At 45.0% G+C, this 27,776-nt stretch overlaps 2 protein-coding genes across 3 annotated transcripts; one reads left to right on the forward strand and one right to left on the reverse strand.

The window, feature by feature from the left end:
* The first annotated feature begins 2,775 nt into the window (after nucleotides 1-2,775).
* scaf11 (SR-related CTD-associated factor 11) lies at nucleotides 2,776-14,551 on the forward strand. Of its 2 annotated transcripts, none has more exons than XM_079183910.1 (15): nucleotides 2,776-2,934; nucleotides 5,087-5,132; nucleotides 5,306-5,451; nucleotides 5,682-5,765; nucleotides 6,419-6,504; nucleotides 6,717-6,793; nucleotides 6,885-6,922; nucleotides 7,033-7,106; nucleotides 7,712-7,837; nucleotides 8,959-9,044; nucleotides 9,381-11,720; nucleotides 12,253-12,575; nucleotides 12,691-12,855; nucleotides 12,941-13,060; nucleotides 13,697-14,551. In XM_079183910.1, exons 2-15 carry the CDS (start codon nucleotides 5,114-5,116, stop codon nucleotides 13,790-13,792), a joined length of 3,780 nt encoding a protein of 1,259 aa, XP_079040036.1. In that variant the 5' UTR covers nucleotides 2,776-2,934; nucleotides 5,087-5,113; the 3' UTR covers nucleotides 13,793-14,551. The 2 variants fall into 2 exon arrangements, with proteins under 2 accessions (XP_079040036.1, XP_079040037.1); XM_079183911.1 differs by having other exon boundaries at nucleotides 6,419-6,498; nucleotides 6,714-6,793.
* Nucleotides 14,552-16,641: 2,090 nt separating this feature from the next.
* Nucleotides 16,642-27,272, reverse strand: slc38a2 (solute carrier family 38 member 2). Its single transcript, XM_079184268.1, has 16 exons — nucleotides 26,962-27,272; nucleotides 25,580-25,711; nucleotides 25,376-25,457; nucleotides 25,170-25,285; nucleotides 23,246-23,319; nucleotides 23,039-23,131; nucleotides 22,590-22,665; nucleotides 21,685-21,767; nucleotides 21,405-21,463; nucleotides 20,999-21,166; nucleotides 20,827-20,906; nucleotides 20,580-20,680; nucleotides 19,236-19,360; nucleotides 18,991-19,135; nucleotides 18,794-18,891; nucleotides 16,642-18,475 (listed from the first exon to the last, which is right to left on the reverse strand). The coding sequence occupies exons 2-16, from the start codon at nucleotides 25,708-25,710 to the stop codon at nucleotides 18,359-18,361; spliced, it is 1,548 nt and encodes a 515-aa protein (XP_079040394.1). The 5' UTR covers nucleotide 25,711; nucleotides 26,962-27,272; the 3' UTR covers nucleotides 16,642-18,358.
* Nucleotides 27,273-27,776: the final 504 nt, after the last annotated feature.

Consider the following 27,776-nt stretch of genomic DNA (forward strand, 5'->3'; position numbering starts at 1 on the left):
GTTTCTTTACCCCCCCCCCCCCCCCCCCAATTTACTCTCAATCAAAGCACATACAGGAGTCGATGAAGAGCAGGGATTCCCGACCAGGGATCTGTTGTGATTGGCAGTGCATGAGAAGAAGTGAGTGAGGTCTGAACAGTCAATAAATAATTCAGACTATGGACAAAAGGTTGAAATGGTCTGCTAAAAGTAATGAATACACATTTTGAAGTAGTTATATCTAAAAGTAATGAATAAACGGTTCAAATATTTAGCTTAAAGTAACTAAATGGTTGAAATGGATTACTAAAAGTATTAAACAGTTGAATACGTAAAATGATTTATATACATTCAATGTATATCCGTTACTTTAAGCTTTTAAAAAAATTAAAAAAAAGTTAAAATAATGAATGGTTGTAGAGCTACTTAAGGGGTAAACGGTTTAATATTTGGCTAACCATGTTAGCTAAAGGTAGCATAATGGATACATGGTTGTAATAGTTGGCTAAGAGCTAATGGCTAGATGGGTGTAATAATTAGCTGAAATGTTTTGCCAAAAGTATTGAATGAGTAAATGAAAAGTAATGTGACCAAACCAAACCCGGAACATTGAACAGTTAATTTTATAAAGACATTATTGTAACAATAGTTTCAAATGACCATGTTTGGAAGATGTCGCCAGCTGAAGTTCATCTGACAAAAAGAGGCTGAGGACCTACCGGTGTTAGAGAACTGAATCCTTGCCAGGATTCATCCCGGCTCCCTGCGTTGTGTGCTAAATAAGAGACGTCTGAACAGATGCCAGTGTTTTTAATATTCAGCACTCGTTTTCCATGGTTGGTAGTGGGGACTTCAAACCGCCTTCTTGTCTGATATGACCGAACAAGCTCCATTTGCTTCCAAGCTTATCCTTTTGTTCTGCCTAACCACTGGACGCTTTCCTGTGGCTTGTTCCTTTCAACATAATTGAAATGTTAATGACTTTACTGAGCGCTCCACTTCCCACAGCTCCCTAAACATACTTTGTGCTTAATCTTACATTACACAGAACTTTTGGAAATTCATCAAAAGACTTTACAGTCTCACATTTTGTTAAGCGCTCGAAGCACAATGTGAGATCCTGATGTTGGTTTATTTTTGCTTCTGTCTTTGATCAGCGGCCATTGCTGTTTGCTGAGGTGTGGTGGTGTTCCCTTTTCCGACATGGTCGCTATCACTGCTAATTTAAACAACCGTAGATTTAAGATGTGGTTTGTGTCTCCATGAAATCCTTCGTTAAATAATGGATTCAATTCAGACTTGTAATAGTCCTTTTCCACTTTTTTGACATTGTGATGGTTCGGTTCTATTAGATTGTCGCAGTGAGTGGTGACAGTGAGCCAGCATGCGCAATACCAGGACCCTGAAACTGGAGCAGCTAAATGGAATTAAACCGTAATTAATTAACTTTATTGTTTTCACCTGTGCTTCTGCAGCACTTTCTACATTTAAACTATCAAAATTCTGATACCGGGACCCACAAAGCATTTTAAGAACTAGCCTCATTTTTTTGGTGTGACCTTTATTTTTAGGTACTAACCTCTTACTTCGCGCAACTTCTCCCAACCAGTGGTTCCGTCCCATGCGAGCAAGCAGCTACGCACTGTATAGACTGGCTAATGGTCCAAGCTGATTGGGCATGGAGCAGGTGGCTTGCATTACCCCCCCGGGGAAACTAATGAAGTTTTGCATACTTTTTGGCAGTGAACACTCGCTAACATGGTTGCATGATCTCAGAAATAGGTCATTTAAACAATTCTTAATTGGCTTTTTTCCCAGCAGACATTTTGACTTGTCTAGTAGGAAAAGCGCGGGTGTTAATAAATCTAACAACGGCTCGTTGCACCTTTGACTGAAAAATACTAATACAGAAAAACACATGTTGACTGATGTTTTTAAATATAAATATATGTAAATATAGGACTTGACCGTATGCTACATTGCCTGCACTTTGCCTCAGCGATTTACATTCATGCTAGTCATCTAGCCTATATTTTAAGCTAGCATACACATAAGTCATGATACTATTAAGCTAGAGAGGCTGTTACATTTGCTAACGCTCACCAACACTAAGTAATGTTAACGGTTGTCTCCAAATTTATTTAGTACGTTTCAAAAGTTATTGCTGGCTAACGTTAGCTAAACAAAATGCAGATGCTAACTTAGTTCATTGACAAACAAAGTCCCAAATACCAGTACAAAGATACAGATTTATATCGGTATAATGATATAAAATATGGTGATTAGCACCACCCCCTGAAAATAATAGAAAGAACTGGCTAATGTTAGCCCTCCTGAATATTAATATCGTTAACAGTTTGATGGTTGGTTAGTTATTGACATGAAAGATGCTCTATTACAATCAAATGTGTGTAGAATACTACTGACTTGGCAATTCTGCACATAGCGACCTTTTCTTCTTAGTCCTTGCACAAGTGCAGGACCCTGAACTCAAAGCAGCTAAATGGAATTCAGCCATTACTCGCTTGATTTTTTAAACCTGTGCTTTTTTCCTTCTGTGTCAAGTCTTCCGTGAAAAAAAGGCCAACTAATGCATAACCCCCCCCCCCCCCCCAAATACAAAACAAAACATTCAGACAACAGACAAAGCAAGTGGAAGTTAAATGCCCTTCTTGGCTACTCTGTAACCTGTTGCTGCATTTCTTTGTAAGGTAAATACTACCAGAGGGATAACTCCACTCTGCTCTATAATGCTCGCTGGTTCCGGTAGGGGGCGCCAGCTGCACCAACTCTCAACCAGACCGCGAGACATGTGGCTGAGACTTTCTGAAAGCTACGCTCCGTTTTTAGCTAAACATATTTCCCGGATAGTGCGACTCGTCAGCATTTCATAGCACTAGTGTGGACGCTAAAAACAGACTACTAGGTGCAAAGCAGCTGCAGCAGCACTTAAAGGTGAGTAACGACACGCTAGCTAACTCGAGCTAACTGGAGCTAATGCTAAATGCAGCTAACGCTAACTGCTAGCAAGCTGAAAGGGACGTAAGCAGGTGCTGTTGTTCAAAGCAGCTAGATAGCTTTCGGCTACATTCGCTTGCTGCTAACTAGCTAGCTAGCTGGCTAACTTATGACCTTCAGTGTAATTATCGTGGCTAATATTTGAAACTATTTAGCCATGTTTGCTTTCGCGCTAACAACAACCAGCTAGCCCTTAGGTAGCTGTGTTTTTAGCTAGCAATAGCTGCCTGGCTAACCATCAACAATCATGTTGTCATCGTCGTGTTGGCACTGGTTGATCAAGTTGGTGCTAATTTTGTATTTCTTGGAGCCAGGCCGTGCTGGCACAAAACGGCAAAACGCTTTTATGAGTTTCTGCCCACCAAATAATCTGATACGCAGCCACACCAATCACCCAATTCAAAGTACATTGACATAATACTTGTATAGGCTAACTCCTGGTGGAGGCGTAAGTTATCTGGCAGTGTTCGGTGCACAAGTTAAAATGACAGTTTGAGCCCACGGCTTGTGTGTTGACTTGGTTTATTTTATGTGTTTAGAAATGAAACGTCCACCGAGGCTTTGGTCTACGTCTGTTGAGAAGGTTTCACCTTCGACAAGTTCTAAGATCGTCATAATTAAAGTGGCAAAAACCAAGACTGGTTCCGGATCAGATGTCACGCTCTTTTTAAATCCTAGGCACAGACTTCCTGCTCACTGTCAGACAGTCAAGAGCAGTCTAATGGTCTGCTGGGTTTAGGTTAGTTCACGGTGGCTTTAAAGGTAAATAACGGTAAAGTTTATATTCTGGACGTTCAAGCCTGTGACGCACAACTGGAAATGGTAACTTGGTCACAGATAACTGATCACAAATCTTATCAGTGTCTGTCTCTATTGGTTTCTGGCCACTGTTATCTGTCCCTGTAGCCTGAACAAAGAGTGAGTGAGTCACTTTCACTTAAAAGAGCTTTAGAGTTTTACAATTTCTAAATGAGGACAGCAACATACAAGGATTTCCATTACACCCATTGATATTTTGGTTCTTCTGTGTTATCAATTAATAGTTTTTAATTTATGAAAGTCTCAAGCAGTAAAATTGTTTCATTTTAGAAACTGTCATGATATTATTTGTCCACTAAGAAGTTTATTTTTATTATTTTTCAACTATAAATTAGAGGTCGACTGATGGTGGATTTTTAAAGGCGGGTATAATAATGATAGTTTGGAGCAGTAAGAAGGCGATAGGTATCGGCCCATTAATAGGCCATCAATAGCTAAATACACTGAAAACAGTTCAGATATGTCTTGTCAGCTTGCTGTAAAATCAGCTGTTTCTGGGATCGCAAAGTTTTATCGCCACAGTTTTCGCCACAGTTTCCGACCCTGTTGCCAGAAAAATGCATTAAAGGTCTTAACACAAGCACCCAGGCACACTGGCTAGCAAGCTCACAGGTAACGTGCTACGCCTGCCGTTTGAGGAGAATTAACACAAACAGTCCAGCAGTCAAATTTGCGCAGATGATCAACTGGTTGTTGGTGAAAACTGAGCTTGAATGCTTTGGGCTGGCCTCTATTAGGCTGAATGGTATCTCTGCTGTGGGATTGTAGCATTAAAAGTTTTTTGTAGGACCTCTGGATGCTGGAGCTGGACAATTTATTAATACCATCCGTCTTTTTTCTGCTGCTTCAGCCAGGTCTGGGTTGCGGAGGCAGCAGCTTTTGCAAAGTCTTGGAAAAATATTTCTTTCCCCTTTTTGTTTTCTCAGTAATATATTTGATTTTGTGCCTCAGTCATGGAAGCAGTTGCGTTACAACCTCACCTCATCTAAAATGAAATATCACAACATGCACATCGTTCTCAAACTCTATAGTAAGTAGTGGAGATGATGTAAACATCACCAACCACTAGCCATCTTGGAAATGTAAAACACACCAATCTAATCTCTTGTTACGGTCTTTTGCCGTCTTTTCTTTTGTGTCTTGCTGCTGATATCGACATTTTACTTGAAGTTCCCTGTGGGCTAAACAGAGTGCATAACATAGTGTATATCAGCTGCACTCCTCTCAACAACTGCTTCATCTGCATTTGCCCTCCTTCTCTGTGTTGTAGCGGTGATCGGGACAGCCCGGGGCGGACATGACTGGAGCTGGAAGTGGTGAGACTTGACTCGGCACAATGGTGTTCTAGGTTGTTGAGATGATATGTTGTGGTTTGTTTACATGAACAGCATGACCCACTAGTCCAAGTACATCCAGGTATCCCCACATTAGAAAACATCAGATGTGAATCCTAAATAATTCAAAACCCCGTGTTTGTGTGTGTGTTCAGGCGGCCAGGGCCTGCCGGATGGGACGGATGCTGAGGAGGCAGAGAGGTGTCCTATCTGCCTCGGCATTCTGGCTGGAGGCGAGCTGGCCATGCCCGACAGCTGCTGCCACGTCTTCTGCCTCAGATGTCTCCTCACATGGGCAGAGGTGACGCTCAATGTTGCATTTAAAAAAAATCTTTTGATAAAATAGTGGTATCAGCAGTAGTGAATTGGTGGGTGAGTTTGGACTCCAGAACATAATCTAGATGGTTGTGAAAAACTCTTTGTTGGAGGACTCATCTCGGTGGCTTATGAACAGAATGGAAAAGCCTGTAAAGCATTTAGACAAGCATAAATTGTTTTGATTGTTTTTAAGCTGTTTAATTCACGTTACAGTTGCAGATGGCTCCTTCCTGCCCAGTGGACAGAAGACCTTTCACTAACGTTTACAGATGGGACGGGAATCTCAGCTGTGTGCAGGTCAGTCACCCGTGTTTTCTGTGTCAGGGCAGAGGGTATCATGGCTGCGTTTGTTGTTCAGAACAGGCCGTGGGCTGCTGTTTGTTCTTTTCATAATCCAACACTGTGAACTCAAGGAAACTTTGTTTTTAAGCTCTTCTGAAATGACCTGCTCTGATGAGGGGAAAACAAATACATCGTCATCGAAGCGTTTCCTTGTCTGGGCATTCACCTGTCTGCATGCTGTTTGTAATCTGGCTCTGTACAATGCTTCCCACAGAATAAGTTTGTACTTGTGGGGACTTTACTGTTTACTTTATAACGTACCTTTCTGCTGCTATGTGAGCCCGAGCAGAAGCAGCACTGCATGCTGTCCTGCCGATAAACTGACTGTACACAAGAGGACATTAGCGAGCTCCGCCCACTCTGTCGCTCTACATCCACACACGCACTCTCACTCACGCGTGTCCAGCCGCTACTAGTAAGCTTTATAATTGATCGCGGATAGCGTCATTTTCTCCGATGGATAACGCACACACAAAAAAAGTAAAGATAATTTAAATTTGGGCATTTGTCATTGGTTTAAATAAAGCCAGATCAGCTGTCAGTCAAACCCAGAAATCCTTGACTGACCTCTGTGTGAATGAAATGTGCTTCTGTCATCACGTTTTAAGGTTCCCGTGAGGAAACGAGCGACTCCACCTGAAGCTGAGAGTTGCTGCTGTAGAAACCCTGAACAAAAAGTCTGTCTCAAGTCAGTGTGAGCCTTTTCTTTTCTTTTTAATAAAGTCATAAAGTTAGTATTTGTCTCAAAGGTCTTCACAGAGATTGTAGAAATGACTTAATGAGATCTACTTAATCAATCATTAATCACGGAAAAAGTGATGATGTATCACTTTAATGAAAGTTATCAGGATTTTGTTGCCTATGAAATCAACTTAAACAAGTTCTCTGTGGGTTTGTTTTCAGAAGTAAGCCTGCGAGGAGACTGAGACGGCAAAAGCTGGAGAGGACGGCAGACGCCAAAACAAAAGGACTTGTGAGGAAATGTATGTTAACGCCCATCTGCCTCCAGAAATACGCGTGGCCGACTCATATTTTGTGAACGAGGTCCAACAGTCTGTGAATGTCTCTTTCCAGGTAACGAGGATGACCCCTCCTCACTGAGCAGAAAAAAGGTGTGTTTTTTTCATTAGTTCCTTTGTCCCATGGTTCCAGTGTTTGGTGTGCTGTGAATGAAATGCTCTTCAGTGTTTGGTCTCATCAGTGTTTGATGTGTTTCCTCCAGGTGAGAGGAACAGAGTGCTGTACGTGGTCACCGTCTCCCTGTGTCTCATTAACGACAACATCTACTCAGGACATGTAAGTCACGCTTCCCTCTGTGATGAATTATTATATCACAATGAATTATGGCCAATACAGTAATACATTGGGTAATACAGCCCAAAAAAAACCTTTTTTTTAATTAGGTTTTTGTAAACCTTGCCGTCAAAATGGCCCTTTCTGACGGGGAACTGAAGCCGTTATCTCCGCTCTCTTCAAAGCAGCCAAACTCCTTTTTGACAACATTTGTTTTTACATGGCAGAACACAGAAGTTGCTGGTTGACCGCTGCCTCGATCACTTGGTTTGTTTGTGTCATTGTGTGACTTTGGCGATTGTAAAACGGTTAGTTCGGATTCACCAAAGTGACAGAATAACACGGACAAACTATCCGATCCAGACAACGGTAAACCTGCAACTCCTGTGTTCTGTAAAGTAACCGTTTGAAAAGAGCATAGATGGATGTTACTGCTTCGGTTCACTGTTGGAAAGGGCTTTCTGTGCCGACCACCATCTACTGTAGGTGAAACAATAACCACGGATAAGTAGCTCATACAGTCCCACTTCAAATAAATCCAACCTATCCCGTTAAACATTTGGAAGTACTTCATAAACGACTCTCCTCTTGTTTTCCTTCTCCTGCAGTGCAGAGCCTGTGTGGGTGGCCGAGGACATACCGTACGACACCGCGTTCAAACACTGCAAGCCCCAGGCGCAAGACTGTCCGTGGCTTTCTCCTGCTGCTCCCATCCCCGTCAACGGCACTTCAAGGTAGTGACATCCCAACTGACCACTAATGTTGCTTTGTTTGCCCCTTCTGAGGCCGTGTTCACACCAAACACGTTGGAAGCAAGTGTGTCCTTTATGTCCAGTTTAAGCAGTTAAATCTAGATTTATTAAGGGCTTTTTATAGTTTTATTAGAGCAGCTAGAGGAAAAGGAGAGGAAAGAGGGGGGATGGCGCTAGGGCTGCAACAACGAATCGATAAAATTCGATTATCAAAAGAGTTGGCAACGAATTTCATTATCGATTCGTTGTGTTGCGTGATTAATACGCCACTCAATAAGTCGCGGAGATGTTTGCCTCTCGGCGCCCCCTCGATGCTCTTAACTGAGTGTCCCGCGGGGTCCGAAGCGTTTACTTTGAAAAAATTAGAGCGTTCAAAGCAGGCCCGGTCGCCTGAATACCGCAGCTAGGAATAATGGAATAGGACTTCGGTTCTATTTTGTGGGTTTTTCTCTGAACTGGGGCCATGATTAAGAAGGACGGCCGGGGGAAAACTCATCCGACCCGGACACGGAAAGGATTGATAGCTCTTTCTCGATTCTGTGGGTGTCTGGTTAATTCCGATAACGAACGAGACTCTGGCATGCTAACTAGTTACGCGGCCCCGTGCGGTCGGCGTCCAACTTCTTTTAGAGGGCCGCACGAGATTGAGCAATAACAGGTCTGTGATGCCCTTAATCGAAAAAATAATCGACAGATTAATCGATTACTAAAATAATCGTTATTTGCAGTCCTAGATGGCACACAGCATGTCCAGTGTAATCTAGGGGAAACCAGATGTGTTGGTGAGAAAAGTTAAATACATGAATAATGCTCCACGATAAATAGAAATAGACCCCTTGTGGCTAAAGCAGTTCCCTTTTGAAAACTATGGTAGCGATGGTAATGGCCTGCGGTGTTGTTACCATCAACCAAGTAAAACTGGTATTCCAGCGCACCTTTTCAAAGTCTGTGTTAAGTTCTTGTATCGCAATGATAAAACATGAAGTTATGCAATACGACGTACGACTATCCCTTACTGTGTGTTTTCTTTCATCATTGACAGAAATGTAACCGATGGCTCGGTCTCTTTGAGCTAAGTTGTTTTGTGTTGGTTTGTTTTACAGGCAGAATTTCCATCCGTCTGGTTGGAACCACAGCCAGCTTCCGTCTCCCTTTACCTCCAGTTCACCCTTTGGCCCCGGTCATTTCGGTGAGTCTTGTCTGTTGCCGGTGTTTGTTGTAAATAATGTGAGATTGGTACTTACATGCGTAGATAAGAGGATGAAAACGAATACTAATTGATTCATTACACATGAATATTATTTAGACTCTGTTTATTATTTCAGTCAGTCAAGCTTTATTATTTGATATATTTAGATACATTTTTTTTATGTAGCATAAATGGCAGTAGCGACCAATTTAACACAGAAAATGAAGCAATCTAGGTGACTTGGTAGATTTCTAAATGATTTATCTTTAAAAATGTTTGGCAGCTGAATGTGTCTGTACATTGTGGGGCCCTGCTCATATGGTTTCTCTCCCACAGTGTTTCAGGGTGTTGTCTGCGCCATCACGTGTCCCAAAGGAGGCGAGAAGAGAGGCGGTCGAGCTTCGACCTCCAAAGCTCCCACCAAAGAGGCCAAGTCTCTACCAGCCAGGCGATCTGGACGCAACAGTAAAAGCCAGGAGGAGGCTCCCGCGTCGGATCCGTCATCACCTCCGCAGTCCAGCGCATCAGAGTCGGACTCGTCTACCGGCCAGTCCGCCAAGCCGGGCAGGGCGGCCCAAGCGCCAGCCAAGAGGAAGGGCAAACGGGTGACAAACCGAAAGGCCAGTGGGAAGCGGAAAGCCGCGGCAAGAAAAAAGAAATCTCCCCAAGTCGTCAGCAGCCCGGCAGCAAGTGAGGACGAGGAAGAGGGGGACGGATGTGACAACATGGAGAAGGAGGAGGAAGAGGACAAAACCGATCAGGAACCGGATTTGAACAACTCAAAGCAGAAGCAGTCTGATGCTGAAGGGAGCCTCAATGACGACCAGGGCGGCTTCAACTCCGCTGATGAGCTCGGAGGCGCTGCACCCTTGAGCAACGATGTGGGACAGGACAGCGACGAGACCCAGGAACGATCCAATGAACGTGAGCTGAAACCAGATGAGCGAGACGAGGACCTGTCTTGTCCCTCAGACTCGGCTCCTGACAGCCCCGGTTCGTGCTCAGTGGGCGACCAGAGCAAGAGGGAGGAGGAAGAGCCAGCAAGCCCTGTTTCCTCTGGAGGAAAGGACTCTGAGAAGAGGATGTCACCATCACCCTCTCACTCTGAGAAAGGGGCCTCGCCCTCACCCTCTCACTCTGAGAAAGGCGCCTCGCCCTCACCCTCTCACTCTGAGAAAGAGACCTCACCATCACCCTCTCACTCTGAGAAAGGCGCTTCACCCTCTCACTCTGAGAATGCCCTGCTGGACAACTTGATGTCTCCACACTGTGATGACCAGGCAGAGCAGGAGGATGATGATGATGACATGGAGATTTGTGCAGAAGAAGCCACCAACGAAGAATCTTCAAATGCAGTGATTGCTGAATCACGTGAGAATTCTCCACAACCGGCTTCCCCCTCTGCTAGAGAGTCGGAGGATAATTCAGCTGTCTCAGAACCAAAAGCCTCTGAGGACGCTGATGTAAAAACTTTTGCGTCAGAGCGTGATCCTTCAGTAGGTGACGGTTCTGGGGAAGGAACCAAGGATGGCATTCCATCCAAGGATGACACTAAAGTTGTCCCCATGGACTGCAGTTCACCCATGAGCGAGCAGGCCAACAGTCCTGTTTTGGAACTGCCGAAGGAGAGCGCTGCGTCAGCCTCTACGGAACCTACTGGTTCCACAAGCCATGTGGCCAAGGACGAGAGCGACGAGCAGGAGCGAGAAAAGAGCCAAGAGAGGAAGAACGGCAAGCAGAGGCGCTCTCGCTTCCACTCCCCAACCTCTACCTGGAAGGACTCCAAGCGAGAACAGTCCAGGCGCTCGCGGTCGAGAGAGCGAGACGGCAGTCCGCCCTCTAGCCGCTCGTCCCGAGCTCGCAGCAGAGAGAAGGACCGGGACCGGGACGGTGAGAGAGACTATTCTAGGAGGGAACGTAGTCGTGAAAGAAGGAGGAAGCGATCCCGGAGTCGCTCTAGGTCCAAGTCCCGTTCCCGGTCCCGGTCCCGGTCTCGGTCTAGATCAAGATCCAGAACAAGACCCTACAGACGAGGGCCCAGCCCCGAACGGCCGGCCTCCAGAGAGCAGTCTCCCCAGAGGAAGGAGCGTAGAGGGGGCTGGAGGTCCGGGCAGGGCAGTGGGTCTGGTGTTGAGGGCCGGAGGCATCAAGGAGGCGCTGGGCGCTCTGAAAACGGTGTGCCCGCGGAAAGTTCCCCTGAACGCCAGGGCTGGTCGGAAAATCCAGACTGGGTCACAGAAAAGAGTCGCGGCGACGCCGACAGCAAGAGCTCCGGCGGCGGCTCGCGCTGGGAAGACCGCAACAGTGGGGGGAACAGAGGGGAGTCACGGGGCCGTGGAGAACGCGGCCGGGGGGCGGGGCGGGGCGGCCGCAGCTTCTACAGCCAGCAGGAGGAAACGTCCGACAGCCGCTGGCAACCCAGAAACAACTTCTCAGGTACAGGCAACAATTCAGGGAATGACGCGTACAGCCGCTTCAATGAAAACCGAGGTGGCGGCCGCAGGAAAGAGTCCGACTCAGGAGACAACATGCTGGACCGGTCAGGCTGGTCATCGGCGTCCAGCTGGGCTGTCAGGAGGACGCTGCCCGCAGACGTTCAGGATTATTACTCCAAGAGGGAGAGGGGAGGACCAGGAGGCTGGAACCGACAAGAGGAGGAGCAGCCGGGAGCAGCAGGTCAAAACCCTCCTCAGTTTCACCCCACATCTATGAAAACCAGGCTTCTCTGTGCAGTTATTTATCAGCACTCCAAAAACACAAGTGCTACTGCTTGAGGAAAAGGAGATGACAAATAGCAAGTAATGAGTCAGCCAAATGCCCCTCTAAGATACAAGCCGTAGTCGTGGCGTTTGGGATTAATGTTCTCTTTGAGGCTAATTCCTCAACTGGCACAAGACAAAAGTCACCCGTAGGCACCGGCACTTTATTACATTTCAGAGGAAAGAGCAATGTCTTTAAAGTTTTTATTTGACTCCTTTTGAAAGTCTCATTTGTTTTACCAGAACATTTATCTATTTGTACTTCTATCATGCATTGTGTGAGCCACCTTCTGTGAAGTATCTTATGCACATTTTATGTTAGGAATTCATTTAATATCTCTAAACATTATTAAATATACGGCACTTAAAATCAACTACAAAATATAGCTGTTCTAGTTTACATACATTCATAGATGAGTTCTTAATTTTTGTGTCTTCCTGTTCTCCAGATCCCACTAAAAGCGAGCCTTCTGCCCAGGCGGTCCCGGGTAACGCTCCGGGGCCTGTGATGAACGCGGCCCCCCCTCAGCTGAATGTCCTCCAGCAACACTACCCCGTGCAGGGCCCGCGAGGAGCCCTGCCGGTCAGCTTGCAGCCTGCGGCGCCGTACGCCATGCCTCCTCAGGTCCCCGCGCACCTCCACCCTGCCGTACCGCTGCTTCAGGTCCCCGCTGTCGGCGCTCAGGGCCTCCCACCCCCTCCCCCGCCACCTAGACCCATGCATCAAGGCGGCCAGACGGCAGCGGCTCAGCCCGATGGCTACGCGACACAGGTATGGTATACTGGGACGTGGACAGGACTACAGACTCTGGAAAATAGCATTTAAAATAAGATATAAATAAAGTAAAAAATACAAGTACTGTTCTGCCTTCTCTGGTTCTGCCTAGATGGTGAATACAATGATGGGTTATGGGAAACCCGGCCTTCTTCCCACCCCAAGCAAAGCTGGAGTTGCGACCTACGGCCAGTCGGCACCCAGCCAGTTTCTACCATCCTCTACAACTCAGCCCGGCCAATATAAGGCTCAAGCTGACGGCTCCAAAAAAGAAAAGGTAACGTGCTGCCACCGGTCTACGTTTCCTCATGCGTTTCTGTCGATTTCTTTCCAGCAACCCTGATTTCCCCCTTCTGCTTTAGAAGCAACAGATCCAAGAGAGAGCTGTCAATGAAGTGAAGACGGCCATCAAACCCTATTACCAAAAGAAGGAAATCACAAAGGAGGAGTACAAGGAGATTGTCCGCAAAGCGGTAGAGAAGGTAAATGCCTCTCTGTGTAAGCCCCGCCCCCTTAGTTATTGTTTCTACGATGATCCATGCAGAAGACTTGGAAATAAAGAGACGGCCTTGTTCTTGGTTTGCAGTGTAGAATTAGTTGGTACAAGTTTAAATGTGAATATAAGTTTTGTCAGAAATGTTATTCCCACATAGCCCTGTTTGACTACTTCTCTGACGTACTTCACTCGTTTTCACTTTTGTCCGGTGACGCTGGTTCCTCAAATCCAATAGAGAGCAGGACGGAGCAGCTAAACGTTAGCCCAGACTCCGATAGCATCCTGCTTTCCACACAGAGGAAATGCTACACAGTGGATGTGCTAGTTGTGAGCAGCACTTCTAGCCTGTAACCCCACAAAGTAACGTTATTTCTGATGTGCCCCATAGCCTTTAAAGTACCACTGTAGGCTAGTTAGCCAGGCATGCTAACAATCTTAGCTTGTTTTAGGTCCGCGCTCTTCTGCTCTTGTGTTTTTCGCTTTGGATAGGCTAAGAAGAAAGGCACCTTTCTCAGAATGTAGCTCTTGTGACCTCCCCATGCTCGCTGCGTTGACATGCAAGCTAATACTTGCCGTAAATTTGACAGTTTGTTGGGCCTCGACTGTGTGTTTATTTCCTCAGGTGTGTCACAGCAAGAGTGGTGAGGTGAACTCCAGTAAGGTGGCCAACCTGGTGAAGGCCTACGTGGACAAATACAAGCACGCCCGCAAGAAATGAAACCCTGCCCTGCTGCTGGCGTGGCGACGCCCTCACGGACCCATTCAGCTGCTCAAGTGCAATTTCCTCTGGCTGGAATTTAGCCTCCAAACTGAAATACAACGGAGAGCCAACATTTTCTTTTTTTTGATATCTCTACCTTTTATTGAATGATGGAAGATTTTTTTCTATAGATTTTCATATTTTGTTAGAAAAAGAATTACCCAATCAGAAATTGTAATGCAAGAGCCCTTTATTTTGCATAGATCATGTGACTTGGGGAACTACTGTAAGGAGCGCAGGGTAGTGTGGGAGGTGGGGTTGATACTAAAGATGCAACGCTCGGCGAACGACGTCAGCTCCTGTAGTGGAGAGCCTCTTCCAGGGTGCCGGCTGGTACGATGACTTCCTCCTAGATGGCATCCTGATCGCATAGCTTATTAATTGAATATTGTCAACATTCTTTTTTTAAAATATTATATAATATTTCAGATGAGGCCTAGTTTAAAAAAAAACAGTGCATTGCCTTTATTCATCTCTGTGGTTCAATTAAGGGCTGGAATCTGATGAGTGTGATTGTAATCAGGGCCCTGATTGGTTGAGGAGATGAGCTGGACGGCCAATCAGAAGAGAGTTTGTAATGTAAGGCATGGGTCCCAGGGGGGCAGATCAAGTGAAATGAACCCCGCCCTTTGCCTGAATGTGTATTAAATGTCAATGGGTGAACACGATCTGTGCAAAGTATCCAGAGAGTAGTGAAATAAAACAGCTGCTGCCTGATCTGCTGTGTGTTTGTGGGAGGCTTCACGTGGAGGGAGGAAGCCATGCAGGTAGGTAATGGGATTTCTCCCTTACTTTACAGATATCAAGTGAAACACAGATGTACAGTCGGTTGGAACACCAGCAAAAGTATATTACTGTTCAATACAGTCATAACAATAATACTTAGTCACATGTTCACTAGGGGGCAGCACAACAACCTGACACATCACACCATGTGCTATGGCAAATTTAAGAGCAAACGGCTACCTATTTACAAATCAACAGTTAATGAAGAAATGTTATTAATTTGGAGTTTCTGTTTCAAGTGTTTATATATGATACAATTATATCCTGTGACCGGACTATGACTGACACTGTTTTTCACTGGAGACACTTTGACATGTCACAGTAGTAAAAGCACAGGTATAAATAATTAAACGAATTATGTCTGAATTCTGTTTAACTGCTTAGGTTTGAGGGCTCTGTTGTCAATGCTGTCTCTCACGATTTACTGGGACGCTTGAATGCAACAGAGCCACCATTAATGTTATTAGTAACACCTGTGTTCGAGAGATGGCAGTCAATCATTGTCCACGTGCGCACACATTCCTGACTGCGTCTAATCAGCCAATTAAGTGATATCACCTGTGCAGGTTTACGTGGTTCGTGCACGAGATTTCAGAGCACTAGAATAATAAACTTGAATGAACAGATTTAAAAAAAGCAGTTAAGGGGGTGGCAGAGTGAAACATGTTAAAAATGGAGCCAAATTATCAGGAATTATAGCTGTGCTGTAAAAAAACAAAAAACTAATTGGACCTTGTGATGAGACATTTGTCAACTGTCCATGGTCATTAACAATTGCAGCCTTGAATGTAAGAAGTTGTACATGAAATGTTATGTCAGTTTCTTTCTTTCTGGCATATCTCATCATGTTAACGTACTCTAATTGAGTCGACCTATCTTGTGTCAGAGTTCTATAAATATTTAATCTGTGGGATTAAAAAAGGTTGAAAGAATTTGTCTCCAACTGTGGAGTGTCGTCTGATGACCGCTAGGGAGCAGCGTTGTCTAAAGAAAAAGACGTTCACCCCAGGAGAAAAGGCATTTCTGTATGCCTGCACCGAGTACATCTTTTTTTTTTACATTTTAGAAATCTTGAGAATTTATGAGTTATTGCTCTTTGAAAAAGAGAATATGATGGGGGGAAAACATGACTAAGCAGGTTTTCTTAGTCATTCAGTGTTTGTCTTTAGTATATTTAACTAATACATTTTAACGTTAATGTGGAAGTTTAATACAGCGTGACCAAAGCACGTTTAAAGGTATGAAATTGTATGTGTTCAGGCAGAAATATTAAACTTCATGAAAGCAGCATGTAAAGGGATACACGGACACATTTGACACGTTTTTCTTTCTTATATTCTAAGACAAAATTGAAAAGTATTTTCCATCAAAAACTTAATTAGCGCCTCCTTGTGGCCTTGCTGAGGTGGACCGTAACTCAGAAAACCATCTGATAAGACATTCAAAGTCCCTGTTACTTGCACGATGGAGGACCTGGTAAAATGTGAATTCCAATTCCAGATCAGTTTCTAACCTCTTGTCCTCATAAACCACATTCACAAACTTTACTGCTAATGTGGAATAGAAAACCAAGGCCGAAAAGGGGAGTGACAGAAAGCGTAGAAAGATTTAATTACATTTTTTTACTATACCTCTTTGTACATTTGGAATGATTTATGATCAGTTTGTCTTTAGTATATTTAACTGATATGTCTTATCACTAATGTATAAGTTTATGGGACTATACAGCTTTTAAAAAGTGATTTATGCTGTATTCCGAAAGAAACTATAAACTAGAGCAAGAAAGCAACAAATAAGCGTTTTCCTTCAAATACAATACTAATATATATATATTTTTTAAACACAATTTGTGTTGTGTTTGACATTAATAAGGCCCTCAGTGGCCTTTATTGTGGTTGACTAGCATTCTGACAAAAATCTGACCAGACAATTGAAGGTCAGTCAGTTGTAACTCCTTGTCCTCATAAATCACATTCACAAACTCTTCTCAGCTGGCACATGGCACAAAGAACACCAACATGTTATTAGTTTATCTTTATCTATTTTAATTGGACATTATTTACAGGATGTACATAATGTTTCATTGAAACAAGACTGTAACACTGGTGGGCATAGCCCTCGTTGCTCCTGAAGTCAAGAGATGGCTGACGTACTCTCCAACCAAGATGTGCATTAACAACATTTTGCTGATGGTTCTTGTTCGAGGGCCCAAAAGAAAACAAGACTGCATGCTGCTGTATCCGTGGCTTCCAAATGTAACAGTTTTCACAGAATCGACGCAGTCGGACAATTCAGTCTGAACAGAGATGAACAGTTGAAGCTCCAGTGCGTTGGAGCCAATTCAATATCACAAATTCACCAGCTCGGGGATTTTTCGCTTTTGTTTTACAGCTCCAATGCATTGGTGTAAAAAAAAAAAGAAAGAAAAATGAAATTCAAACAAAACAAAGCGTATATACAGTTGAACTCAATAGATATATATATACATATATATATACATACAATATTTTATAAATATAGTAAAATAGATTAAATTACATTGATTTCACGGTCTTCCATAAATAGATGTTGGACAATAACAGTTTGGTGATGTGTTAAGTTAGTGTTGGAAGCACAGTGCACCGTCAGATGACAGGTTCACGACTCGACGGGGGAACGAAGTCCGTGTCGAGCCATCAAGTTCTTCTGTGTGAAACATTTTGAAAGCAGAAAACTGCACAACTGTACACAAAAACACTCAAAATATTGTGACAGACTGGTTCTAGTTTTTTTTTTCTGCAAGTTTAACAGGTATATTACAACCACTGCGTGTGGTCAAATTCAAAGTATTCTCCAGTTTCTCTGGAGGCTGAGTGGCCTCCAGGTCTCAAAGCAGTAGTCGTCACTGAACGCGCTTTTCCAACAAGATCTTCAGCAGGTTTTTAAGAGTAAATACAGTTTGTGAGAGTCCTCGAATGAGAAACTCTGCAGCTCCCAGTGTCAGGTTTTGAAAAGGCAGGTTCTGTTGACTTATATTGGGGTTTACATGGAAAGCTGACACTAAGTAAGGTCACAAAGCCTTTGTAAGAATACTCAAAAGGCGGTGTCGTAGGCCTCGCCTGTGAAAACTGACATTGGTTTTCTCCAAGTGTGCTGAACAGTAAGTGCTTTTCAATATACAAAGATGCTAAACAAATACATTTTTGGCAAAGGGAAGAAAAAAAAAGGAAAACAAACAACAAATGTTGGAAGGAACTGAATCGCCCCTTGAGGAGGATGAACTTTCAAGTTACTTCGTCGATCTTCAGGAGGTTCACGCATGTTTCTCAGCAGGATTGGTTGTTGCTGAGGTCACAGCCACACCCGCACGCCGTACCTGAGTGTAAGCTTCCTTTTGAACTCTACTACTATGTCATCTCTGCTTTGAGGCACCTTCAAATATTTGTTTTCAGCTGTACCATAACTACAAAAGAACATTACAAAATCAAAAAAATTGAGCAAAAACAACAATGAAAAAAAGTTACGATGAAAGAGAAGAAACAAGTAAAACACCAATCTTTGTGGCCTATAACAGCATACTGTACAAGTTCAATACATTCTCTTGGAATGGCATGGTTTGTCGCTCAGGAAGTCAAAGCAGAGCATCAAGTGAGTTCTTGTGTTTTTCTTCTTTTACAATAGGTTTGATCTTCGTTGGTTTGCGCAGTCGTAGCAGTTCAGAGCCTCCTCTCTCTCTCACCTTGGTGGAGAAGTGGAGCTTTAGAGTCCGTCGGCGTGTACGACCGGGCTGGCTGTGGCGTTGTGGATCCAATCCAGGATGATGAGGGTCATGCTGCCGATCATGACAAAGAAGCCTAACAGCAGGAAGGCGGTGGCCTGGTGAGGAGAACGATTTCACATTTAGCTAACACGTTCACCCCGAGCAACTTTGAGGAAGAGCTCGACATCTTGGGAAACCCGCTGATTTGCTTTCTTGCCAAGAGAGAGTTGTGTTTATGTTCAATAGAATATGGTAATGTTAGCTTAGCATAAACATAGTAAAAAAAAACATATAACATGTTAATCAGTGAATTTTACAGACGATGGGTGGATGGTGTTACCAAAACTAGTATTCAGTAGTATTCAGTCTTTATGCTAAGCTACGCTAAGCTAAGGGACTGCTAGCTACAGCTTCACTTTGAACTAACTCCTTACCCCGATCTTTTGCACAGACTTCATGGACTCCTTCTTGACCAGTTTGATGTAGAAAGCCGAGGGCAGGATGAAGATGAGCATGGCAGCAGCAGAGGCGCCTGTGTGAGGGATGAAACATTTAGCATTTTTAGTCAACATTTTCTATTATAAAAAAAGCTTTTTATGGCATTATCATACACATTAACACAGACACCCACCGATGAAGCCAAAGATGTCCCTGATGGTGGGGACAAAGATGACCAAGGCGTTGGTGCCGGCCAACAGCACCATGGTGATGATTGTGTGGCGGATCCAGCTGAACTCCTTGGAGGCGCACAGCAGATGGTTGACGGAGGTACGAATCTACGGAGACAGAGAAAAAAAAACAAGAGGTTATGCTACATGGTCCCACTGAATTCACTTCAGCACTGATAAGATCAGTGAGACCCTCTTTGACACTTACAGGGAACAGCACCACGGGGACGGTGAGCGTGACAGCAGTCAGCACAGCCAGACGGACGATCAGCAGGAGCACGTCAGACTTGTAGACCTTGGAGTAGGTGTGCAGCAACTCAGGCTCCACGTGCACTGTGTAGAGAGACAGCAAAGGGCCTTTAGACCTGAAGCACACGCTGCACGATTCACAAACGTTTCATCATTTTAACATTTACAAAAACATGCTTTTGGGTTTCAAGAACAGCTTACATAAAACTAAATCCAAAGCATTTAGCGGAATGAAGAAACGCGTTATTAGTTTAATTAATGGTTACTAGTTTTTTATATTTTCCTTTGCCTCAGCTGTACTTTGTATTTAGTGCTAATTAGCAAATGTCAGCACGCTAACACACGTAGACGGTAACCACGGTTAACATATCTGCTAAACATCGGGCTGTTACCTCGCTAACGTTAGCATTTAGCTAAAATGGCAGCTGTGCCAAGCCTTAAAGACGTGCTATGACGGCTGTAGACTCTATGAAAAGGCTTCATTAGAGTGTAAAAATTCGTATTTTGTCGCTGTTTGCCACCGAAAATATCTGAAGACACCAAACCATACTTGTTTCCCGCAGTATGTGAAACATTGGACCTGTAGGTGACTTCTACAAGTGCCACATCACACCTTTTTGAGTACTTGTATTTCGTTTGTTTCCTCCAGTTAAAAGTCTTTGTTCCAGGCGTCCCTAAAACTGGCAAACCCTGACAAGCAGGTTACGACAGACGTCACAGCGGTTTCTCAATCACTACCTGCCCTGACTCTAACTGTGCACCACCCCCACATCAGGTCTTCGCCCTGCCTGGACGGTTGACGAAGTCTCTTGTTATTATCAAGCTCTTATATAACCAATGTTCCTGCCACGACAAACAGGAACGCAAACACGGTGGCACACTGTGCATGCAGCTGCTTCAGGTGGATTTTTTTTTTTACCACTCTTGCGCAACAGGCCATGAGTCCTGCGTTTTGTTTTCATTTTTTTTTTTCCAGGAGAGATACTCGCTGTTCAATTTGGAGCTGGCAGCTTTGTCCTTTAACGTTGAATGATTGATCCGCTCTGACGTTTTGTATCAGGTACAATGGTCGCAAGTAAACCCACACTGTAGTCACTCATCTGATCCTGAAGAGTTTTAGCATGTTTTTAATGCCATATTTTTGCTTCGCTTCAAAATGAACAATGTCAAATTAGATAAGATGAATTCTATCATTTATGTATGTTTTAATGAAGGAATTAGCTACATGCCATAACCGTTCCACCGTGCAGTCGTTTATATTTCTATACATACATTACATTGTGTCCTTGTCAAAGCGACTCACCGTTGAAGGTCAGATATCCGAAGAGGGCGGCCAGCAGGTACATGATGAACATGGCCAGGAAGGACACATTGGCGACACCCTGCATCCTTCGGTGAGAACGGCTGTTTGGGGCGGGAGAGGAGGGGGAGTTCAATTTAGTTTTTATACAAATGTGAGATAAACCCGCGGTAGACACATGATAAGAAAGCAGCTGTGGTTTGTAGGCCGAGTTAAAGGAGTGAAAGGAGTGAAAGGAGTGCGCACTCACTCTTTGAGCTCCTCGTACATGGGCAGAATGGCCGGGTGGCACACGAAGGCGAAGGTCAGGATGGGAACGGCGTACACAGTCTGGAAGGGGAAAAAAACAAAAACATTAACGCACTGGTGGTTTTAACACACATTTCAATCCTCAAGATGCTCTGCGTCTCATGGAGCTTTACCTGAGAGTTGAAGACAAAGTATTTCGGAGTGCATAGGTCCTCGTTGTAGTCCACGGCGGTGGTGTTGAGGAGGGACAAGGTGGTGTTCAGCACTTTGCTTATCGTTTCGTTCAGAGCGCCGAGGTTCTCGGGGAGCGGGCACGGGAGCTGGAACTTCTTGATGATCACCTGGAGGACAAGACGACAGGTTTAAGGTTAAATTAGCTGATATACGGTTGATCTCCGAAGCTGTCTATTGTGTCTCGCTGAGAAGCCTTCGGAACAGCGTTCGGCCCTTTATAACTACTCTGCGGAAAGGATTTCATGGAAAAAACTGAAAATTCTTCTCTGACTAAGACTCATCTGGCTGGCTCATGTGCCAAAGGGGTGTGTGTGAGGAATGAGGAAACAGGTGGGTTTTACTCACCACAATCAGAAAGAACACCATGCAGAGCAGGGACAGGCCACTGGTGTAACCAAGGTAACCTGAGGGGGGGGGAGAAAAACAGAAGCATGAGCTACAGTTTTTGTTTTACTTTTAATGACTTCACTTTGAATTGTGCACAATCTGAGACACAGTCTGCGTCACCAGCCCCACACCCAAACATACATACACACACACACACACACACACACACACACACACACACACACACACACACACACACACACACACACACACACACACACACACACACACTGCTTACCCAAGTTCCTGAGCAGCGACAGGGGCAGGATAATGAAAACCGTCACCAGCAGCACCAGGTAGTCACCGTTAGTGTACCATTCTCTGAAACACAGCAGGACAGAACAAGAGCAAGTTAGTGATACTGTGTGCTTATATTAAAGGGGCACTCCACCATTTAAAAAAAAAAAAAAAAAGTTTGCTTCCTGTTTTTAATTGCCAAGTTCGGCTATTTTGCAATGTTTGCAAGCTCTACTGTGTAGTATATATGATAAATTCAAAAATACTTTTTTTGAATAAACAAAAAAGTCACACTGCTCTGTGTCTTCTCTGCTCAGAAAACGTCACATTAAATCCACTTTTCTGTCAGAATCGTCTTTCACATCTCCGGGCCTGATCAAACCTCCCCCTAACGTCTGCATGTCAGCTGACGCAAACCGGCCCCTTCGCGGGACGACTGCTTCGCTCCCCAGAAATAGATTTTAACAAAAGCCGCACTGAGGAGCCGACGCCACATCAATGTTTCAAACTCGAAGCGAGGTTGCAGTGAGCTCATGGCTCCGTCTCGATGCGGCACTGGGGCCGCGTCTTCTAAAAGGGCTCTTTGAAGGGCCCCCGCTCGCATAGACTGAGCACTGTCCTTCCCTTTAAGGCGTCCAGACCCCCCCCCCCCCCCCCCCCCCACCCCCACCACCACATCTCCTCCGACACTCGGCACTTCAAAAACAACCGGCAGCCATTTTGCTTGATGTGCCACTTCACCTCGAGTGCCCCAGCCGGGCCTCCCTGAATAATAAAGCCCTAAATGAACCTTTTACGAACCTTCAAGTCACCTTAAAGACACCTTCGTTTTCATCTTTTCAAGACCTGCAGGTTATCAAATGTTATTTATGAGTTAGGAAGCTACTAAGATATTTGGCCACTCACCCATTGCTGGGTCCCATAAAGGATTCGATGACGATGGGCAGCTCGTATTTGACGATGTAGAGGTAGCTCGACATGGCTGTAAAGACAAAAAACATCTGTTAGTACATTTGCCTGTAAAATGAGCCCAAGCATGCCCAGGAGGGGGGACTCCGCTACAAAAATAGTGCTGTCTAATATTTGGCGAGGGGCTGAGCTGGTCCAATGGATGCTTGTTGAATGACTCAGGATTTCACTGGAGGCTGCTCTACGTTCCAAAAACACACACCGGTTTCTGTTTTCTTTCCGTTCTATTTTTTCCACCCAGGCAGTCAGTTTAGATACAGAGGGACATTGTGGTAACTCGTGGAATAAACACAGGGTGGATAAATACAGAAAAGTAGTTCAATTATTGCCGTGCGATACTTCTAGAAATAAGTCGTCTCTGCCGCTAAAATGCCACAGTCTCTCACCTCCAATGTTCTGCATGGTGATGGAGCAGGAAGCGGCGAGCTTCCCCGGCATCCCGAAGGCTTTGTAACCCAGCTGCTCGTACACCAGCGCGCCTTTAGAGGGGGGGGGAATACACAAAGGGAGACTTTAGATTTAGCATTCAGAGAGTACACCTCCAGAAGCCAAGAGGGGAGGTTTGGACCCACACAACCGTCCGCAACACTCACCTCCTTCGTTGGCCGTCTTCAGCAGCAAGTGGACAGAATACAAGGAGAAGATGGCAACGGCCACGAGGAGAATCCTGTGAACAGACGAGAGGGATCTTTAGCTGAAATGTTGACCAAGAGGGTTACAAGGAAAAACAGCAGAGTCAATGACCAACTGGTGCTCACCGTTGCTGTTAAACGCGCTGATCTGTAGAGTGTTGAACAAAAGGCTTTAAAGTCCAATTCAATGACAAATGTATTTTACAAACACATTGACATTTAGTGAAAGCCAGACGCTCCTTACACCATTGTACCCTTGTAATGACTCAAATGGAAGAATCTTTGGACGAATTCTGCTTTGTTCAAGAGCCTAACGCGTCAAGAAACCGGAATTCATTTCAAGAAATTTCCTCTAAGCGTGACCAGTGAATGATATCTCAAACTGTATCCTCTGCTATTAAAAAGGGGTAAAAAATCCAACCATGTGTGACCAATGGTGGCGAAAAACCTGCATTTTCTCTAATTTTTTTTTGGGGGGGGCCTGATTCCCAAAGACCTTGAATGCAGCATGGGTCTGCAGGTTCTAGGAGTCATGTGCAGCATCAGTAAGGACATGTGGGATCCTCTTAGCACCCTGCGGGACGCTGGCAGCAAATATGGGCCCGGGTATTAATAGTCCAGGTGAAAATTTATCTCCGGCCCATTTGAGGACCTGGCGATGAAAAGGCGTTTCCTTCTCGCATGTGACCGCCCAGCTGCTTTGACCGGCAGCTCGCCTGCCTCTGACATCATAACGGTCCCTGTGTTATCTCTTCGTACGCTGCAGCTCAACAAATATATGCTTTGGAGGACCTTTTATGGGGGGTGTGAGTTTGTTCTGCAAGAGGTTACTAAACTTGGACCGCAATTGGTGATTAGGAAGAGCACCGTGCGGCATTTCGCAAAACAAACAGACAAGCTATCTTTCACAGATGAACAGGTTTTTTGTAATCTCTGACATCCTGCCATTGCAGGGCTCTCATTGGTCGGCTGCTTACTGACGGTGAACCGCGCCCCGATCTGTGTGTTAGCTTACATAACTCTGACCGAAAGGGAGCGGGATTAGCTCAGCTAAGCCGCTTCCCTCGTCGCTCCCTGTGTTTGTAAACTGGCATTTGGTGAAGCCCAAAGTAATCTAGTAACCCACCATGAGACCATATATTTATACTCTGACTTCACCGGTCTTTCTTTAGCTGGTTTCTGCCTCCGCAGGGCTTCAGCTTTTGTCTCAGACGGTAAGATGTTTGGGGGGGGGGGGTATAAACAAAAACGTTGCCCTCGTAAGACATTATTTGTCAAATGTGATTGGAGGAAAAGCAGTATTCTAACTGATGGTTGTTCCTCAGAAATGAAGACACTAAAAAGAACTGATGAAAAAATGAAGGAATCCAGATCACTAACAGGGCAATGAACATTTGTAAACTTTCGACCCTGGTGTAATCTGCTGCTCAGGGTCGAGCGGCTGCAGAGCGAACACAGACACAGACACAGACACACACACACACACACACACACACACACACACACACACACACACACACACACACACAAACACACTGCTGGCGGGAAAAAAAAGCCCTTCAGAGGTTCAGTACATCACGAGCCTAGACCTTGACGCAGAAGACAAAACAACACCTGGATCCATATCATGAAACTAAACCGAGCCTGTGTTGAGTGGTGGTTTTTCCTTTACTTTGAACTGCATCCTCTGAGATGACTCTGTTGTTACATCGAGATCTGCCTTCCTCTGATGCCTGGAGGCGCTTCGCTGTCGTTTTCGCCCCTTTGCATCCAACCAACCAAATCCCCATTTTTTAAATCCCGCTGTCAAGGTGAAGAAATGCAATGGGAGAGGAGAGGAGAGGAGAGGAGAGGAGAGGAGAGGAGAGGAATTTCAAAGACTTACACAAACAGGGCGATGCCAGTGTTGGCCATCGCGTAGGACAGACCCAGGATGCCACTGCCCATGATGGCGTTGCCCAGGTTGAATACGGACATGCCGAAGGAGGCGTTGCCCTGGTGCTGTGAGGGGACGAAAGGTTTGCGGTTAGGAAACGAGGACGTGAGTGATCAAGGACGATCAACGTGTCGGAGGAACAGAGAAGCTCTTACGTATTCGGTCTCATACTTCTTCTTGCTCGGGTTGTGTTCGGGGAGGAAGTTTTGACTCTCTGCTTCTATGTCAGAGTATTGGCTTCACAGGAGAATAACAGAGAGGAGGATTTAGAGACAATGATGTGCGGTACTTCAAAATAAGGGTTCGTTTTGGCTCATATTTTTTTGCTTGTTCAGACAACATTTTAAAGCTTGTCTCACCCGCCCAGTGGGACCTTCTGTGGACAGTCCGTGGGACAGTAGGTGTACTCGTTGCTGTTGGCGCTGCTGCTGTCATCTTCGTGTGAGATGTTGAAGCGGCTCATCTCAGTTCTGGCAGAGGGCTGTTTCATGCTGTTCATTTCAGAGAGAGAGAGAGAGAGAAAAAGAGCACATTTAAATTATGTTTATTTATTCATTTGTACGCATTCCTGCCAAAGCCGCCTTTTTTAATTTGTTTTTATTTCTAGCTGAGCGCGTTCACGCTCCCTTCGGAATGATCAATATTGTAGAGAGAAGGCGCGCGCCGCAGCCCTCCTCATGAGTCTCTCATCATGTGACTTTACTTTAGAAGGAGGAGGAGGAGGCTGAGAGGGGAGGCTGAGGGTGAGAGGGAGGGGGGGGGGGGGAGCTGACGCACCGGCAGTGGAAAAATACCAGACCGGCATCCGAGTCCACCCGACATCGCATCAGCCCCGATGTAGACGCTGAATGACAACAACAAAAAAGCCGCAGTACGCGCGGCTGACTTTGCGCACATTTCCCTCCGAAATCATTTTGAGAAGTGGAATGAAATCAGGGTGTCGGCGTCTTCACCCTCACCACGTCTTCAGGCATTTATAAAGCATGACTAGCTGACAATAAGGCAAAGCATGTGGATGTTGTAAAGACATTCCTAATATATATCATATTTTGTCTCTTGACTGAATAGTGCGCACTTGTAGATCCACACGGAGTGCAAAAGGCGTACCCCCCCCCCCCCCCCCCCCGAACCATTTAATTACATTATGCCCATGGCCGACTCCGATTGGAAACAATGGCACGTGCTGTGTCCCCTTTATGGGGGGCATGGCTCTCCATTTTGCGCAGAGACTCGCGCTCCGACTCAGAGCCAGGTTTATGATCACATCCTTTGCAGATCACACACAGAGGAGTGTTTCCATTAATTCCCTTTCCACTCCGCTTGCGTTTCATTACCTGTGTGCCCATGACACCCCTGTGCCACCTCCAGACATGAGTCCAGCACTGCGCAGCATCACTGTCACACCGCTTTGTTTATTCATTTGGCCTGCTAACAAATAACGCCTTGGGACTCCAGCACAGGACATTTCTGTCTCTTTAGAAGGAGACCAACACAGCTAATATGGCAGGAAATAGTTATAATACTGATTCATTTGCCCAAAAAGAGCTGGCAGCGCACCCGATTTTCTTTGAATGAGATTCAAAATACAAACAACAAAACCGACATTGAGCTCATGATTTGAAGAGTAAAGCAAAAAGTCTAACAAGTAACAGCTTATAATTATCTTCCAAACACTGCGCCGCCTACACCCAGTAATTTAATGACAGACAGTCGGTAAATGATGAGATGCCGCCAGTCTTACCTTGTGAAGATGTGGCAGGATGCCTGTAAAATCCTTTCAGTTAAAAAAAACCACACACAAAGTAAATGTCCGGACGATTTCTTTAAAAAAACTGGTTCCTTTTGGTGTATTTAGGTTTGAATATGAATGAATTGTTCACTGAACGGAAGGGCCTATTACAGACAGGATCCGATTCAAAACGAGGGCTGAAAACCGTTTAAGTCAAGTAAAAACAGAAGACACGCTTAGAATAAACCGACCGAGGAAAGAGAATTTAGATTTGTGTCTAATTACACCAAAACATTCCCAGAGATGCGGTGCGCTCGGAGAGAAAAGCCTGTTCTGCTGGAGGAGGGGTGGGGACTCACCCTTTTATAAAGATGAGCATTGCATCAGCCCAGAACTACAGGACAGAGAGAGAGAGAGAGGGAGAGGGAGGGGGCGCGGCCCGGCCCGGGTGGAGGAGGTGGAGACTTCTTTACGCACAGCAGTGACGTGCTTTTGTATACAAACAGAGCGACGGCCGCGAGACTGGAAAAACCACAGGACTCCTCGAGTACATTTTCACAGTCATTGTGTTTTGTGATCAAGGAATGCCATTTAACCACTACAATAGTGTCATGTGTTCCAAATGATTCTGTGATCACAAGCAACAAAAGTCACCGTATGATGATTCAAGGATAAAGCCTTTAATCATCAAAATAAGTTATAGGAGGGTTTGAGATGAGGCACACACTGCAACAGGGAGTAAAGCATGAGCCATTGGTCGGTGTCAGATGAACTCAACACCACCCGTCGTGTTCCCTTCTTCACCTTCATCACAATTCTTTTTAAAC

This window comes from Pholis gunnellus, assembly GCF_910591455.1.
Source record: "Pholis gunnellus genome assembly, chromosome: 22".
Lineage (NCBI taxonomy): Eukaryota > Metazoa > Chordata > Actinopteri > Perciformes > Pholidae > Pholis > Pholis gunnellus.

Bases quoted from the DNA above. Each gene is read 5' to 3' on its own strand.
- scaf11 (XM_079183910.1), top strand. The intron at 6,505-6,716 runs GTGAGCCTTTTC...TGTTTTCAGAAG, and splicing joins AAAGTCTGTCTCAAGTCAGT to TAAGCCTGCGAGGAGACTGA. The intron at 7,838-8,958 runs GTAGTGACATCC...TTTGTTTTACAG, and splicing joins CCCGTCAACGGCACTTCAAG to GCAGAATTTCCATCCGTCTG.
- slc38a2 (XM_079184268.1), bottom strand. From the start codon at position 25,710: ATGAAACAGCCCTCTGCCAGAACTGAGATGAGCCGCTTCAACATCTCA. The intron at 21,167-21,404 runs GTGAGTAAAACC...CTTGTCCTCCAG, and splicing joins TGGTGTTCTTTCTGATTGTG to GTGATCATCAAGAAGTTCCA. The intron at 18,476-18,793 runs GTAAGGAGTTAG...TCTCCTCACCAG, and splicing joins AGTCTGTGCAAAAGATCGGG to GCCACCGCCTTCCTGCTGTT.